This window comes from Danio aesculapii, chromosome 10 (genome assembly GCF_903798145.1).
Source record: "Danio aesculapii chromosome 10, fDanAes4.1, whole genome shotgun sequence".
Lineage (NCBI taxonomy): Eukaryota > Metazoa > Chordata > Actinopteri > Cypriniformes > Danionidae > Danio > Danio aesculapii.
The window spans coordinates 22092618-22111994 of NC_079444.1; the positions used below are offsets into that span (position 1 = coordinate 22092618).

The 19377-nt window shown below is 35.8% G+C and overlaps 1 protein-coding gene across 1 annotated transcript in view; it reads left to right on the plus strand.

Annotated features, from left to right (window-relative positions):
- Positions 1 to 348: 348 nt before the first annotated feature.
- Positions 349 to 19377, plus strand: part of kcnip1b (Kv channel interacting protein 1 b) — a 62314-nt gene continuing 43285 nt past the window's right edge. Inside the window, exon 1 of the mRNA XM_056467328.1 lies at positions 349 to 980. Within this exon, the coding sequence (XP_056323303.1) occupies positions 893 to 980 (88 nt within the window). The 5' untranslated portion in view covers positions 349 to 892. The remainder of the gene's footprint in view (positions 981 to 19377) is intronic.

The following is a 19377-nucleotide window of genomic DNA, read 5'->3' on the forward strand; positions in this document are numbered from 1 at the left end:
CCTGTAGCGTTCATTTTAAAGACGAAATGCAGCCATATGTACTTCTAGCTACATAATTCGTGATCTTCAGAAATGTATATAGAGGTACATTTTCAGAATACGCATAAAATATTCATAAAGCCCAATTAAGCAGAATAAAGTAAATCAATTCTGCCACATTTCACCCCAGCAATAACAAAAAAAGAGGTGTGCAAGAAGTGATGCTTGCTGAGTGAGAGGGAGAGGGTGAGAAACACAGTGTGGGAGAGAGAGAGAGAGAGAGAGAGAGAGAGAGAGAGAAAGAGAGAGGTAGTCTCCTGTTTTCTACTGCAGGGATCTGTCCAGGAGCCCAGAGCAGTCGGAAACACTGCAGCGACCACAACACGCTCCACACACTCACAGAGAGAGAGAGGCATAACCAGGAGAAGCACAGTGAAGGAAAAGGAAAGCCACTCTCTTTTGTCTCCACGGACACTCAACTTCCTCCGAGCACTTCTTCTGCTTATAGTTCGTGTAACGCAGCAGCGGCGCTCGCCATCCGCTTAATAATTCATCAGGTCAGAGCTGCAGCGCTCAACAACTTTTCCTCGTCGAACTTTTCCTTTCACACCGCAGCAGTCGACTTGTTCAGCAACTCTTCATTTACACTTAAATATACCTGCCACTGAATGCTAAGGGAAATACATTCTGCACTTTTGCTGTGAGTGTGCGCGAAAGGTGTGTGTGTCTGTGATTTCTGGACTGAGGACATCCTGTTCATCTCGCTCTTGGAATTGGGACCTGAAATCGTTGCTGTTTTGGGACTGGACTGGTGTAGAGGAGGACCAGGGGGAGGCTCGTATGGGACTTCTGTCTGTGCCGGTGCTTAGGCTGCTGTAGGGGCTGTTTGGGCACCCTCGGATTTGCCCTCATAATGGCTGGCTGTACCAGCCGCTGCAGACAGGGGGTGCTAAAGCTCATTCAGTCCATCCAGAGGCTCCTCTCAGGAACACTCAGCAAAGGTAAGACGTTAAAGTCAAATAAAAAAAGAAGTCAAATCTTTGTTTAAAAATAGATTTTTTATTTAATACTTTTATAATATTTAACATTTATATGTGTTAAGTATTGTTTAATATAGAAGAAAAGTTATAAAATATGTTTTAATATATATTGAAAAATATCTCTTTACATTTTTAATGTTTTAAATATTTCATAAAAATATTTCAAAACAATTCTACAAACATACCATATTAAATATGCAGCTAATATTTACATTTAATATATTTTACATAATAAATTTTCATCAAGTATTTGTTTTAATTTCATATTTAATAAAGATATTGGCTCCGTTTTTTACATTTAATTTGGATATGTGTGAATATATTTAATGTTTGTAAATGTAATTATTGCATAGTGTTCATTTTAATGACATTTATTTATAATATTTTATGTATTTAGTGCATTTACATTGTATTAAATTGTATTTATTGTTATTATTTAATATAAATTTGTATATTTCATATTTACAAGTTTATTAACAGTTTATTTTAATAATACACTTAATAAGATCGCTGTTTTATATTGAATTTTATATTATATTTAATCTGTTTATCTATCTGATCTAATATATATTATTAAATGTATTATATGTTGAAGTAATCATTGTCAATTAAAAAAAATCTGTGTCATATGGAAAAATAATCATAGAATTTTTCATGTCTCAGTTTACCTGCATGCACATTACTTGCATTTATCTCTCTGTCTGTTGCTTTCTTCTTATATATGACTGTATATCATACCACCAAACATAAAATATACATTAAACAGAGTTCCAGTGTTTCATTCCTTCCCATAATGCAGCACAAATATACCCCATTCTTTTACAACCTACTATAAAATCCTCCTTTTTATCACCTGTTTTCTTTAAGAAGAAGAGTGCAGGCGCATTGTTTAGCGGTGCACTTTTTTTGTCTTTCATTCTTTTCATCTCTCTTATCACTTCTTTCTTCCCCCAAGTATCACAGCACTGTGTCAGCAGAAAAAGCTCTGCATGTTTCTCCTCCTGCAGCCCGTGGAGAAGCTGAAAGCAGTGTCTGTTTATCTGCTGTCACCGAGTGCAGAGAACCAGAACCTCACTATCTCTACACTCCTTCATTACACTGATAGATACTCGTCCTGCTCACGGGGGACGGCAAAGTTCATTGCAAGAGGATATTGGGGATTTAGAAGCACAGTATAGAATTTAAAGCACCCTCTCTCTGTAGACCACTACAGTAATGTGGTGAGGAAATAAATCCTGAAAGCAATAAAGCTGTGAAAGGACTTGAGTTTTTTGTATTTATGTGTGCTGAGATTACTTTAGTGTTATCTTAGGAGGGAAATTAAGAAGAAAACCCTGAAGGAACTGCTAAATGTTTAGTTGAAGATTAGAATATGGTGCAATAAAATTAAACACATATGATAGAGAATAGGGAAGAATACAATATTTTGTTTGAGAAAATGGAGTATAGATATTTCATAATATTGTTTGTGCATTCTGTAGAAAATAGCTTGTTTTGTTTGGGCAAAAAATGTAAAAAGTAACTTTTATAGTAGATCAGGGGTTCCCGAACATTTCCCGCAACCCCCACAACAACAATTTTTCTCTAAGGTGGTTATAAATATAAAAACGTTGCACACAAAACTATAGGCTTAAATAAACATGAACATATTAACAACACAGACATGCAATAGTCTGATAACCATGTTTTTTTACTATTAATTGCGGTACAGGTGAATTGAATAAGCTAAAATGGCCGTAGTGTATGTGTGGGAATGCAAGAGTGTATGGGTGTTTCCCAGTGTTGGGTTGCAGCTGGAAGGGCATCCGCTGAGTAAAACATATGTGTATTTTGGCGGTTCATTCCGCTGTGGCGACCCCTTGATTTAATAAAGGGGTTAAAGCTGAAAAGAAAATGAATGAATGAATGAATGAATTAACCTCAAGTATCTTATTTTTAATGTATTAAAGTGCCATAAAGGTTGCCAGAAAGTTTAACCTGGCCCCGTAAAATCAATCTGCTGCAGCTGACGCTATTGCTGTATGGTTAATCTAAACAAACCAGGGGTTGCAATCCAAAGAAAAAAAAACAATTCAAAAAGCGGATGGATTTTTATTTGTATGTTGTTATTTTTTTTAATGTAACTATTAACTATCTTCTGTGGGTTGTGATTAAAATATGGTAATTCTATGGTAAAGTATTGGAAATCACCAAGCGACCCCCACTTTGGAAACCACAGCAGTAGATTTATAAGTGTGCATTTTCACATTGCAAGAACCAAAAGAAAAATATAATTAATGAAAGCGTATTACAGATTTTGCATTGATTACTTTAAAAACTTTAGCAACATGAATTTATTTAATGGTTTTTCTGGAACATTTTGAAGCTTTAAACCTTTCAGTGAACAGTTTTAATTTTTTTTAGATGACTGAAAGTCTTATAGGTCTAGCATTTATAATAATAATATTTAGCAGAATGTCGCAAAGAAGAATCAAACCTTTTAAAATGTTCAGCACATAACCAATGCATTTAGCATAATTTAACATTTTCATACATGTTTCATGCACCAACTCCCCTTCCCTTTTATATTAAAATGAGTCTGAACATTAAAAGCACTGGCATCTCATTACCTGACCTTTCTTATCGTAACTTACATGTCAAAGCAGACAATATATTATTCCAAAGCACAACAAAAATCCCTACAAAATAAAAACTTTTCAGCATTAAAAGTTGTCGAAGCAGAGTTTAAGATTCCATAAAGCAATTCAAAAGGATAAACATATAGAAAACGACAATGAATCACAAACTACGGAATAAAAATATTTACCATATACTGTTCTGTTTTTAAAGGGCGACACGGTGGCTCACTGGTTAGCACTTTCTCCTCACAGCAAAAAGGTTGCTGGTTTGAGTCCTGGCTGGGCCAGTTGGCATTTCTGTGTGGAGTTTGCATGTTCTCCCCGTGTTCGCGTTGGTTTGCTCCGGATTCCCCCACAGTCCAAAGACATGCGCTATAGGTGAATTGAATAAACTAAATTGTTCATAGTGGATGTGTGTGAATGTGAGAGTGTATGGGTGTTTCCCAGTATTGGGTTGGCTGGAAGGGAACCGCTGTGTAAAACATACTTGATAAGTTGGCGGTTCATTCCGCTGTGTCAACCCCTGATGAATAAAGAGACTAAGCCAAAGGAAAATGAATGAATGAATGCTCTGTTCTTATTTATAACTATGAATGGAATTGATTTTTAAATAGAACAGCAGATACATCAATTAGACATTTTTAAAAGTTTTTCATGATGGAAAAGAATCCGAGCAGAACAGGAAAGTACATTTACACAGTCTTCAACAGGATCCCACAAAAATAGAGCTGCGCGGGTTGTTTTTCCCCCAAACACTACTTAGGATCATGTTCTGAAATTTTAGAGCGCTAATGCTCAAAGTCCTCTGGCAAACCAACCTCCTCTTATGAGATAATTAGTGTGAATTTATAATGAAAGCTCAGAGAGAGAAAGTGTGTAAACGTCTGTCATGGTTATTCCAACTGACTGCACCTTTCCTCAGTCAATGGTGACCCTTCATCCATGCAGAATAATATAATATTAGTCTTCCCTAGTCTTTGCCCTAAATTCGCAATATTTTGACTCACTTATTAGACACTCATCAATTCATGTAACAAAACGTGACCATACGCTGAATAGAATAAGCTGGATCGTCTGTCATTATCTTTTAAACCATAATCAAACCTTTGACTAGAAAAAAACTCAAGAACATTTCATGAAGAAATATTATTGCCCTCAAGCACCCAATCAGAAGCTGTTTTGTTGTTACCAGTAGCAACCGTGAGTGCATGTGACAAGGTCAGTGGAGCGCATGGCAAGCGTGTAAGTGTTGTGTTTAAGTGCAGTTTGTGTGTGTGTGTGTGTGATTATGGGTGACAACATGGCTATGCTGGTGTTGCTGCAGTTTTACAGCTCCAACAGAATGAGCCTCTGGGGGAAAGTGAAAGAGCATTTGACATTTTAAAAGAGTACAGTCGATCAATCCCGCCAACTTCCTTTGACATGCCGCACATTTCCTCTGTTTTCTGTAAGAACTGTAACACACATGAGAATATCCATACAGCGGTTATTGTGAACCCTTTTGACTGCAGGAATCAATACGGATGCAGACTCACTCAGTTTGAATGCACCAGATTCAACGTTTCTATGGCAAATGTGTTTTTTTCTGGGATGTATTACCGTATTTGTTCAATTACTGAAAATTCTACCATGATTTACTTCTTAGCCTAATGTTGTTCTAAACCTGTCTTTGTTTTTAATCCACATGACATATTTACCAAAGTTATTGTGTTTTTATTAGCTCCCTTTTTAGCCATTTTATATGCCAAAGCAACTTTTAGAATGCAATTTACATCAAGTGAGTAAAATATGACTTGAAATATGACTAAAATATGACTTGTTGAATATAAGATGAGTGTGTTTGTGTATTGCATATCTCAGTTTCAGTTCTCACTTAAATAGTTAAATGTAAATTTATTTTTAAAAAATAATTTATACTGTATGCCACTTTGATTTAGCACTATTTTATGATCTTTTGTGACTTTTTCTGTTCAGAATACTGTAGCAAACAACTCTAGAAAAAATAGGAGATGTTTTCAAAGTTATTATTGGGGAATTTGCCATTAAGAAGTGAAGGTTTTCAGTAAAATGTCCAGTTGGGTTTTACTTTATAAACTACTGATAACGTGCCTTCAAACTGTCAAATAAGACTATTATCATTTAGAGCATTTATTTGCAGCAAATGACAATAGACCAGTAAATAATATACGTTTTCATACCTTAAATATTGAAAAAAGATATATATATATATATATATATATATATATATATATATATATATATATATATATATATATATATATATATATATATATATATATATATATATATAGAGAGAGATATTCACGGCTTAGTCCCTTTATTAATCAGGGATCACCACAGCGGAATGAACCGCCAACTTATCCAGAATATGTTTTACACAGCGGACGCCCTTCCAGCTGCAACACATCACTGGGAAACATCCATACACTCTCCTTCACACACATACACTATAGACAATTTAGCTTACCGAATTCACCAGTAGCACATGTCTTTGGACTGTGGGGGAAAACGGAGCATGGAGGAAATCCACGCAAACTCGGGGAAAAACTCCACACAGAAACGCCAACTGACCCAGCTGAGGCTGAAACCAGCGACCTTCTTGCTGTGAAGCGATCGTTCTACCCACTGCGCCACCATGCTGCCCATCTTTTCTATTATTATACTATATTATTTGATAGTCATCTTAATATGCACCAAACTAATGGATAAAGACTGCTAAAGATATGGGTCTTGGGGATCCAATTGAACTTTGGTGCAGCTCAACCGAAATATGAACACAACGTGGAACAAAAACATCTAAATAAACCAAAAACAGGCCTTTTATGTTAGTTTATTCCAACACTGCAAAAATTAAGAATATTTTTGGCTATTATAGTTTTGGATTGATAAGAGAATGACAGGAAATTATGTGATTTCTATGTGCAAAGTTTTGTTCTTTTTCAGTCACCTTCTCTGATTGTAGACAAATCTACACAAAGTCTAAAGCTCAAACTTTCCCATTCTTTGTGCCTTTAATAGATTGTTATGAACTTTATCACGTCTGATGGGCTGATGCAATGTTCACAGTCAAATTGCCTGAGGATTCTAAAACAGAACATTTTAGAGCAGTACAGCCCAAAACGTACCACACACACACACACACACACACACGCACACGCACACACACGCACACACGCACACACGCACACACACACACACACACGCACACACACAAACACACACACAAACACACACACAGAGCATGAAGGAGATGTGGAGAGTGATTCAGTGTCTCATTAAAGTAAACGAGATACTGTAGTTCAGCCAGAACAGAAACATTCCATCATTATTTACTCCTTCATATTGTTCAATGGGCTTTATTTCTTCTGTGAAACACAAAAGGTGAATTTTGGAAGGATTTTCTGTGTGGCTCTTTTCATTACAAAGAAAGTGAAAGCAACTGGATCTGTCAAGCTGCAAAACGAAAACAAAGCACCATAAATGCATCATATTATGACTCACACACTTTTTCTTAGTGTAAGCTTTAAGAAATTGTTTAATTCATAAAATTTTTTTTGGCTTGATCCCTTATTTATCAGGGGTCACCACAGCGGAATGAACCGCCAACTATTCCAGCATATGTTTTACACAGCAGATGCCCTTCCAGCAGAAATACTTATACACATTCATTCACACACACTCATACACTACGGCCAATTTTGTTAACCCATTTCACCTAAAGCACATGTCTTTGGACTGTGGGGGAAACCAGAGTACCTGGAGGAAACCTACAGCAACACGGGGAAAACATGCAAACTCCACACAGAAACGCCAACTGACCCAGCCAGGAAGTGACAGTGCTAACCATCTAACACTGCAACGTGCAATGAAAAGACATCAGAAAAAAGCCACAAAGCTGACATGGTGAATGTTTTAGAATAAGGACTTATAAGAGAAAAACTGAATTATTTATCTTTATTTTTCTGTCAACTGTCGACTCAAAACATTTGGACCACATTTACAGTACACCTGACCAGTTACTCACTGAAGCTAAGCAGGGCTGAGCCTGGTTTGTACCTGGATGGGAGACCACATGGGAAGGTTGCTGTTGAAAGTGGCATTAGTGAGCCCAGCAGGGGGCGCTCAACCTGCGGTCTGTGTGACTATTAAGTGAAGGGGACACTGTACTGTTAGTAAGCACCATCTTTCGGATGAGACGTTAAACCAAGGTCCTGACTCTCTGTGGGCATTAAAAAATCCCATGGCAATTCTCATTAAGAGTAGGGGTGTAACCCCTGTGTTACAGTCCAGAGACATGCGGTACAGGTGAATTGGGTAGGCTAAATTGTCCGTAGTGTATAAGTGTGAGTGAGTGTGTATGGATGTTTCCCATAGATGGGTTGCAGCTGAAAGGCATCCGCTGTGTAAAACATGTGCTGGATAAGTTGGAGGTTCATTCGGCTATGGCAACCCCTGATTAATAAAGCGACTAAGCTGAAAAGAAAATAAATGAATGAATATTGCTAAGATGTATTGTATACATATTAATATACATAATAATGCGTATTAATAGTATTGGATGTTAGACAACTTTAAATTACATTTTTCAGATATTCAAATTGTTCTATCTCATTCAAAATATTCCCATATTCTAACAAACCATATATAAAAAGCGTATTTATTCTGCTCTCAAATGACATTTCAATCTCAATTTCCAAAAATGTACATTTATGACTGGTTTAGTGATCCAGGGTCGAATATACTGTTTAGTGCAGTACTGTAAAACGAGCTTAGACATTTAATTAGCTGAGTAATTGATCATGTAGAGAAATAAGCAGTAATCAAATGTTTCAATTAGGTGTTTTATTACGCATTATTAAGATGCATAAATGTCTATTTCTTATTTACTTTTTCCAAAATAGTGTTGTTTTTTTGTTCTCCATCTGTTTTCCAACTCTTTAGTTGACACCAGTTTCTTACCATCTGTCTGACAGCTCCAATGCCAATGCAATCTAACTCTCCCCCACACTCTTTCCCTCCTTCGCACATTTTCTCCTTCTCTTTTATCTCCTTCTCTGTCACCGCTGAATTTCAATCTCTTTTCTGACTCTGGCGTTTCCTCCGTGATTCTGTTTCGGTTTGGCTTGAGCTGTGGAGGTGCCAAATGTTCCTCAGCAGCATCTTATGCAAATGTATTGTTAGATGTGAAACCTTCCTGGATATATTCAGGCCTTTTCACGTCCTCCTCCTCGGCCTCCTGCTCCTGCTGAGCCGCTGATAATGTGTGTGTGTGTTTGAGGTTCATAAGAACTTGCGGCAAGAACACAAGCAATGCCAGGAGGACCCAACCTCTAACATATTTCCTTTTATCTAAAGAAGGAGAGAATTAATTAAAAAAGAAACTAAGAGGGAAAAAAGACTAAACTATTCTGACATCATAATGGCCTTCTTATGACCTTTAAAGAATATGTCTGAATTAGCATGCATTTGTACGTGTGTGGGAGACTGAGCTCTGTGTGCTTGCATGTATATTAATATGTGCACTGGAGTGAGATCTGCACTGCTATCCATTAGTATAATAAGTGTACACTGGAAAAATACATAATATGTGGACTGTTGTGAAGCTTGTGTTTTTATACGCTAGGATTTCAATTTACTTCTGCAACTCTGTGTCCTACGTGCCTGCTTTTTCAATGCAGTGATGATCAAGCTCCAAACAACACAAATTAAATGCAAAACAGTAGTTGTAGTACATATTGTGTCCTCAGTGGTGTAAAGTAACTAATTACAAACACTCAAACTACTGTAATCGAGTAGTTTTTCTCAGGAGTTGTAATTTACTGAGTAGTTTTAAAAATGTGTACTTTTACTTTCCCTTGAGTACATTTTTAGTGCTGTATCTGTACATTTACTCCACTACTTTCCTTCAACCTGCAGTCACTACTTTATTTTTTCTTGTCTATGGGGATTAGAAAAATCAGTCCTGTAATTCCTGTCCAATCAAATCGCACATGGAAGGTAAATCGTATCATAATGAACTACCTCAAGACTGGTGATTTATAATTGCAACAAACTGTTTGGAAGCATTAAAAGTGTCCAAGAAGATGTCCAAAATCTTTACACACAATGACCCAAAGAATGTATATATGCATGTCATGATGATAAGATGACGAATGTTTACTCTATGATGACTGAAATGGCCTTAAACACCCAGCAGGCACAAGACCTCAACATGACGTCAGATTGACGTTGTACCCCAATGTCATGGGGACGTTGCATTTTGTTTGAAAATAAAAATCGGTTTGACGTCAGAACTCAACGTCAGGCCGATGTCAATGTCCAACGTCCAACCTAAAATCAACCAAATATCAACGCCTAATGATGTTACAACTTGACGTTGTGTGGACGTTTCCACTATGACGTCTATCAGATGTTGGATTTTGGTTGCCAAAATTGATGAATAAATGTCAGTATTTGACATCAATATGATGTTGATTTTGGATGTTGACTCGACGTTGGATTTTGGTCACTTTCTAACAACCTAAAATCGACCAAATATCAACGTTATTTGACGTCGTTATTGAACATCAAAATAACGTTGTCCTTAGACGCTGACTAGATGTTAAATTTTGGTCACCTGACATCACAACCTAAATCTAACCTAATATTAAAATCTCATGATATTGTGTGCCTGCTGGGCAATAACTAAATGGACTACAGAATGTTACGTTTACACACACATGGACAGCTTTTCACAGCGTAATCCTCACTACTCACTACTCTTAAGTACTTTTAAAATGGCTACTTTATACTCATACTTTCAGCAATATTAACAACTGGTACTTTTACTCTACTTGCACTACATTTTTAGGCAAGTAATGGTATTTTTACTTGAGTATGATATTTCAGTACTCTTTCCAACACTGTGTACTACTTTCCAAATCTAGCAAAGCTTATGAAGCCAAAATTCACTGAAAATCTTTCAGCTGTCAGTTTTTATATATGTATTGCCCGCACTTCAGTACATTCAAGCTCATTTGTGAAATAAGAAATAACACAATGTAGATTTTGAGGTGATAGTAATGTTCAAAAAAACTGTGTAGAAGTGAGTCTCTATGTTATCATTAAGTTAATTATTCAAAAATTATTTTCAGTGTATGGGGGCGTAATGGGAGCAGTGATGGGAATAACGGCGCTATAAATAAACAGCGTTACTAACGGTGTTACTTTTTCAGTAACCAGTAATCAATTGAATTAAAGTTTCCCTTGTTACAACAGTTATCTTTACTGACAATAACTGAGAACACTGAAACGGTTTTCATGTGAGCAGCATCTCTCAGCCATAGGAACTCTCGCTCTCTGGGGAGTGTGTGTGTGTTCAGGGCTGGGTCGGGACAAGTAACCAACCAGCGATGATGATTGGTGTACGTGAATGTTGCGTAACTTAGAACGTGATGATTGGCTTAGATAGAGTACATTTCTATTGTTTGCCAATCAGAGGCAGAGTAGGGCGGGTGTTCACACAAGCACTTAGCGTTAAGTGATGGGAAGTTCGGATCTTTTTACTGATACAGACCTTTGAGTCTCATTCATTGAGATGAACTAATCTTTTCTAATCATTTAGGTCATTTCGTTCAATTTGTCAAAATATTGTTAAAATGTCATGAGTTGCTTCTTAGCTCTAATCACACTACAAGCAAGTGATTACTAGAATGCTATAAGAAAGAGAAAATAATAATTTATTGTTTACCCTGGTCTTTTGTCTATGATTATGTCAGCTCACCTCTTCTGACAGGTCTTCAAATATAAATATAAATATAAGTAGTTCGTTCATGTCACACTGACAGTCCCATGTAAGCTTAATCAATGCACACAGTCTGAGCCAAAAGGAGCCATGATTAGTTCATTTTTCAAGTCTTCTAGTTTTTGAGTTGTTCGTTCATCACGTGACAGCATGTAAAGAGAGATGACTCAAACTCGAGGACTTGAGAAATGAACAGATCAAATCTTTTTCCGGCTCTAAATGCATGTGATTGGTTTCTGTCTTTCACGTGATGAAAGAACGACTCAAACCGAGGACTCAAGAGATGAACGGATCAAATTTTTTTCCGGCTCTAAATGCAAAATTAGACAAATTAGATTTTTTTAAAGTAACGCAAAAGTAACTTAAATTACTATTGGTAATTAGTTACTTTTATAATTATATAACCCAGTTGCTAACTCAGTTACTATTTGTGAGAAGTAACTAGTAACTATAACTAACTACTTTTTTAAAGGAACGTGCCCAACACTGATTGGGAGTGTATCCAGTAAGCTGATATAAAGATATAAATATAATTTAAAGCTAATACCCTCCTAAGACCCGAATAATTTTTTTTTCTTTTTTTTTCCCGGTGATTGTTTTTGGGTTAAAAACAATTCTACAATTCAGAGTTTTTACATTTTGTTTTTATTTTTTAATTTTACAGCATGTCCACTGTAGTGGACCACAGGACCATTTTATTTCAAAACGACCGCCACTCAGACAATAAAACTGTACAGGATATGGCTGTAAAGGGATAATAATCCAATATTAATGTAACGAAAACAAAACAAAAGCCATTTTTTCCTTTTTTCCGAAATTCCTGAAACAGTTTAGTCTGAAAGAGAGTCGAACTCAAAAAAACAAAACAAAACAAAACCAAAAAAGGTGATGTTAATCCAAAACAAATTTAACATAAAAGTGATTTAAAACTGATTGTCATTCTCTAATTGTCTCTTATTCTCTAATTGTCTGATTGTCAGACTCTAAATCAGAGTCTCCCTCAATTATTTTATAAAGAATCCTCTCTGACTCCGTTCTGTCCCCTACAACATGCAGTCATTAATTACATTAAGATGGTCCTGGTGTCCACTATAGTGGACATTTAAAAAGGATGATATTTTGAAACACAAACAAGTTAACAGCTTTGAAAGCTAAATTAATTGTTCCTGACACTTTAATAAACAAATATATTTGTAATAATAATAGTAAAATAACATTTAATAAGCTAAATTTTACATGCCTCTCTCCTTCAAATAAAATGTGCTTTTTTGTATGTCAGCCATTTTGGATGCAGTGTAAAAAGTGGTTCCTAGCATCCCAGCCAATCAAATGACATATCACTAGAAAGCCCAGGATGTCATCTGAACAGTACAACAGGATTTGACAGAGTAGCTCAAAACATTCAAAGAAAATTCATGAAAACGCAATGTCCACTGCAGAGGACACAAGTCAATGGGCGGGGTCTCAGGAGGATATATAAAAAAATGATAATATTACATATAGATGATATAGTATAAAATTATACCACAGTACCATACCAGCGTTAAATAAAATAAAATACTATAAATTATGTATGCACATTTCCATGCAGCACATTTCATAAACATAAATGAAGCAAACCTGATTTCACACTTTCTGACAGTCTTTCTCAACTCAGTGCATGCAAATGTAACCATGGTTACCCAGGCTGTTTTACACAGATGCCCTGTAATTGACTTCTAATGGAGAGATAAGCTGGAATCAGTAGAGATCGAAGCAGTGCAGCACCGTGTGTGTGTGAGAGAGAGAGCAGAGTCCAGCTGACTGCAGCATCCCAGAGGTGTGTGTTTGAGCTGCACAAACACACCCAAAAGACACAGAGGCATTCAGTGCTTTTCAAGGGTCACACACGCACATTGGCACACACTTGGACGAACACCTGGACTGAACTCTCTCTAGAGATAGCAGTCAGCTCTCTTCCTAACGAATGACTTTCTCTCTTGTGGTGTTATTTTTGTCCTTTTCTTTGCACACGAGAACACAAATATTTATACACACACATAAACACAATCATTTAGCTACAAACACAACCATCTGCTTCTTATTCTTACTAAATATTGCTTGTTGGCTTAATTGGGTCAGATTTGTACTTTAAACTACCCAAGCAAAAAATTAAAAAGGGAAAAAATATATGTAAATATATAATACTTTCTTTATTAAATATTTCCCAAATAATGTTTAACAGAGGAAGGAAATTTGCACAGTATGTCTGATAATATTTTTTCTTCTGGAAAAAGTCTTATTTGTTTTATTTCTGCTAGAATAAAAGCAGTTTTTAATTTTTTTAAAAACATTTTAAGGTCAAAATTATTTGCCCCTTTTAGCTATTTTTAACTTGCCTAATTACCCTAACCTGCCTAGTTAACCTAATTAACCTAGTTAAGCCTTTAAATGTCACTTTAAGCTGTACAGAAGCGTCTTGAAAATTATCTAGTCAAATATTATTTACTGTCATCATGACAAAGATAAAATAAATCAGTTTTAAGAATTGAGTTATTATGTTTAGAAATGTGTTGAAAAAAATATGCTCTCAGAAGAAATTGGGGAAATAAATAAACAGGGGGGGCTAATAATTCAGGGGGGCTAATAATTCTGACTTCAACTGTATATGTATAGGGATTTTACAAAATAATGTACAGCTCTAAAAAAATTCATTCAACTGGTTGTTCTTGCAAAATAAAGGTTTATCAGCAGCCCTATGTGGAACTTATTATCCAAAGGTAAACAATTAAACAGAAAACATTATTCACTTGAAGCAAACTAATGGTAAGTGGACCATGGTTAAGAGTATTGTGGCTGACATGTCAACGGAGAAATACTGCTACCCCAAACACAGAAGCAAATGGTCAGACTTTGATTGAAGATTACCAAAACGATTTTTCAGTGAATTAACTTGGATTAGGACAGATTATTAGTTCACCTAAAGAATAAGATTGTGCGCTAGAAAAATAAACATTGTAATTTTTGATTTCACACAGACTTTAAGTATTACAGAGTGTTGCTGAGTTGCAAGGACCACACGCTCAACTGAATAACGTTCTGATGAATAATAAAAGCTACTTACAGTATATCTTGCATGGCCTGAGGGTGAGTAAATTAATAGGCAATTTTCATTTCGGGGTGAACTGTAAGTTTTATACAGTCTAAAGTGTTATTGTGCTTGGTTTAATAATCTTTTAAATAGTCTCCAGTGGAATGTCATAAAACAAAAACTTGCATTTTACTAGTTATTGGCTATATTCAAAATGTCATTGTTTGTTTGTCAAAAGTTTGAGTTCACACCTATGATTAAACTATCACATGTAACTGCAGCAACATTTACTACAGTGAATATCAACAACAGTATTTCCCCAGCAAAGTGCTAGTACATTTGATGCAATACAAGTCTAATCGATTGGCATTTGTCGTCTTAAACTGACAGCTTTCACTAGCATTGCAGACCACAAATTTGATGGGAGGAACGTTGGTGGAGCACAGGGCAGTGACTGGATCTTAAAGAGACAGTTCATTCAAAAATGAAAGTTTGCTCACTTTTAACCCTCAAGTGGTTCCAAACCTTTTGGAGTTTTTTCTTATGTTGAACACAAAATAAGTTATTTTGAGGAAAGCTAAAAACCTGTAACCATTGACTTCCATAGGAAAAGCAAATACAACAGAAGTCGGTGGTTACAGTTTTCCAGCTTTCAAAATATCTTCTTTAGTGTTCATCCAAAGAAACAGGATTGAAACAAGTGAGGGGTGAGCAAAATGTGTACAGTGTATGACACACAGCTCATATCTTCATATCTGCAGCTTTATTATTTCCTAAAACCACACGTAAAAATCTAGATTTGCCTATTCATTCTGTCTTTTTACAGATGTGGCCACTGAAGTCCAAGTTTTCTGATTATGACACATTATTTTTTTCATTTTAGCCCTGGTGTCTGTGATAAAAATTTTAGCAGGTGCAGCTCTTTCATGAAAGCTGGTTTTATGGCTGAATTTTGAGAAAACACGCTTCAAAAACAGAACAAAAACATGTTTTCTGGTTAAACACAAAGAAGGGTATTTTGCAGAAAGCTGAAAGCCTGTAACCATTTCTATATAGGAAAAACAAATACTAGCACTGGAAGCCAGTGTTAACAGGTTTCCAGCTTTTCTTTCCAGATTTCTTCTTTTGTGCATCTTCAGAAGAAAGAAACTCAAACAAGTTCGGAATAAGTGAAGGGTGAATTATTATTTGAATGCTGCTAAATGGCTCTCCTCACTCATCTTTTTTTTGGAAGTTTAGTTACGTTTTGTTCTTAACTGTTAAAAACAACCTTTTTACTGATATAGAAACTAAAACTACAAAAAATTCTCTATATTTATATCAGTGAGAAATATTTAATGACAACCAATATGTTTATAGACATGCATTTACACTACTATTCAAAGGTTTGGGGTTAGTAGTACTGTATGTGTACTTCTATTAATCCTAAAATAAACAATTCCACAAATATTAAGTAGCAAAACTGTTTTCAAAACTCATTATGACAAAAAAAGTTATTCTTCTTAAACATCAATTATTATAATGATTTTTTTTTTACTGAAGACTGTATTTTTTTAATAGTTAATGCAGAAGTTTTGAGCATAACATTCTTAAAAACATTTTCAAACTCCCACATACCTCAAACCTTTATGATCTAGATGTATTAAAATAAAATAAAGCTATATTTCCACCAATAACCCTTAAGTGCATGAATGTATCACCATGTTTCATCATTACTCATGTCTTTCGTTACATACCTGTAGTATATATCCAACCCTATAGGTCTTTCCTCAGGTCTTTACACTGGCTCCCAGTTACATTCAGAATAGATTTTAAAGTATTACTTGTCTATAAATCACTAAATGGTCGATACATTACAAAATTTGCTCACTGAAGACAAACCTAAAAGATCACTGATCAATCAAGGATCAAGTAAATTATAAATTCCAGATGTGCTCCAACATAAGATACATTCAAATCAAGACTGAAAACACATCTGTTTAGCTGTGCCTTTACAGAATGAGCACTGTGCTACGTCCAACAGATTGCACTACTATGTCCTTCTTTTTTTATTCTTTTATAACATATTTTAATCTGTTTTCATCATTTTTAATTATTTTAATATTTTTTTTTTCTTTTATGCTTGTTCATGTAAAGCACTTTGAATTACCATTGTGTAAAAACTGTGCTATATAAATAAACTTGCCTTGCCAATAATTGCCATTACTGTCATCCTCAGAGCACACTTCCTCAGTACATTCTGCATTGATGTAAGAAGTACAATTTCAACCATATTCTCAATTTGGTTTCTAACAATTGATTACTTGTAATAACTGACAGTTAATTGCCAGATCCACTGTCAAATAACTTATTTTTGATCGGGGACAGTCATTGTGCTGCAGCATGTGAAACATCACATCAGCATTGTGTATCAGATATTCCAACCCTGAGATTTAAGGGTGAACTGGACTTATTGAGTCATATGATATTATTGTTTCACGGCAAACAATATTCTTACACTATTACATACCTTAGTCACTATTGACCCTATACACTTTTCACAAAAAAATAAGAAAACATACAGTACATTCCAAATACCTGATTTTAGACAACTTTGAGAGTGTAATAGATGATGTCCAGAGTATGTTTAGGGGTATTCTGATCACTTTTAGCTTTGATAATGTCCACAAAAGGAAACTTAGGGACTTTTTAAACAATCTACTTTGTTAAAATTTACAAGAACGCATTGATATGAGCCTCAGTAGTCTCACTATGTATCCACTGAGACTAAAAACTGAGAAACAGCTGTTAAAATGCTGCCTGTCCAGATGTACTGCTGCAGAGGCCAGATGTTAAACTCATTGAAGTGAAGACAGAGACACTGTCTGGTTGGCAGCCGTTCTTTTTCTCCCCTGCAGAGTGAACATAAACGTCTACCACGCTTACTCCAACTTCATCTATCTTACGTTATCTCTTTCCTTCTGGCTCTGTCTGTCTTGCCCTCTCTCTCCCTCTCTCTCTCTCTCTTTTTAACAGCAGATCCAAGCTGACAGTGCACATCTCTACCTTTAATTTTTAAATCACTCGCCCCGTTTTACGTAATCAACTTCCTCCTGCAGTTTATTTTTATCCCCAGTGTCCCTTTCCATCCTTACTCTTCCCCTCCATTTCTCTCCTCATTTACCCACCCCTTTTCCATTTTCAGGTTGTTTCCCCCATTCTTCCCCTCTTTCTTTGCTCTTTGTTTCCTCATCCATCCATCATTTCCTTCTCTCTTGTCATATGCGCACTGACCCACAGCATCAGGCCTTGCTGCTGGTCGATGTTGCGCAGCTCTTACCCAGTCAGCTCAGATTTGCTCACTGAGGAGTTTACGAGCCACTGAAACAAACATTACGAATCATTTACTTACGAGATTGGCGCATTCTATCAGAATGGCAGAACATGTATCCTTCACGCTGACAGTGTTTTTGTCCCAGCTACACTATTGTCACTTGTGAGCTTTCTAGTAATATTTCAGGCAACACAGAGTCTGTTTAATGTGCTCTTTAATGTGTCACTAATTAGCAGTTTGACTGTAGCAAACTCACATTACAGTATATCGATAGTATAATTATAACTATTTAGACTGTTAGTTTGGGATAATAGAATCAGTTGACACACTTGCAACTTAATTTGTAGTCAAGACATAAATACAAAAGGGTCAGGGGAAGTACAAAATGAAGAAATGTACAATTTACTAACACTCTAATGACAGATAGTTACTTTTGGTTACTTTTAGAGTACATTAAAACAACTTTAAAACAGACAGAAATTGCAGAAATTTCTTTTAACACCTACAAAAGTGGTAATCCGCAACACAGGCTCATTGGGAAAATGTGCTTTAGCCTTTATTTTGACTGCAGTTTCTAAGTAAAATGAACGTGTAAGAGGGTAAACTATTATATGCGTTTGTTTACATGACAAAACATGTCTTTTTGACTCAAGAAGGTCCATACTGACTCCAAAGGCAGATACTGATAAGATCAGGGCCTGGTGTGTGGACTTTGGGGGTTTTACGATGTGATCACATGTTGATTGGTCAGTTTGAATATCTCAGCATTTCGTGCTTTAATCACATGGTCAAGAAAGATACAAAATAGGTAGTAAAAAGCTGCTCTGCCTCTTTTCTTTTCCTGACCTGTCTTTCCTGGTCTGCTTTCCTCCTCTGCTCCTCTCCTTCTCTGGAGTTTATCTTCTCTGACTCTACTGCAGTCAGGCTAACTTCTGGGCCTGCTCTCTTTGTCTCTCTCTCCCTCCCCCTGTGTCTCTCCTTCTACCTCTGGTAACTTTAATTTTACATTTAAGCTGGGTACAATTTATATCATATGTTTTATCATTTCATATTTGATCATTTTATACAGTTATTTTGTAACTAATTCAGTTGTAACCATAGAGAATTATTGTCATTAAATCATCTCATTTTCAAGTATTTGTGAATTACTTTTGATTTAACATCAACACTTAACTGTTCCATATTGCAATACAATACAATCACATAATATCAACGCTCTCCCACATTTATAGCTATTAATACTGCCCATTCGGCAGAACTACCCAATTCCTACAAACGCTAGGAGTAGTAGACAGCAACAACTTTTGTTCCTTTTTACATTCATTATGTTTCCAGGAACATATTATTGTTGAATGAATTATTATTTTTTTGCAATTCTTTTCAAAACACCAAATAAATACCACAAAACCCCTTAATGATGTCTATGAGTAGATTGTCACATAACTATCTCCATATGGACAACTTTTCTGTATGATCAGTTTACTTGGTGGCACACATTGCATGGTGTTGTGATGAAGAGCACTCGGTTCAAGTCTGTTTGACCACGGGCTCCA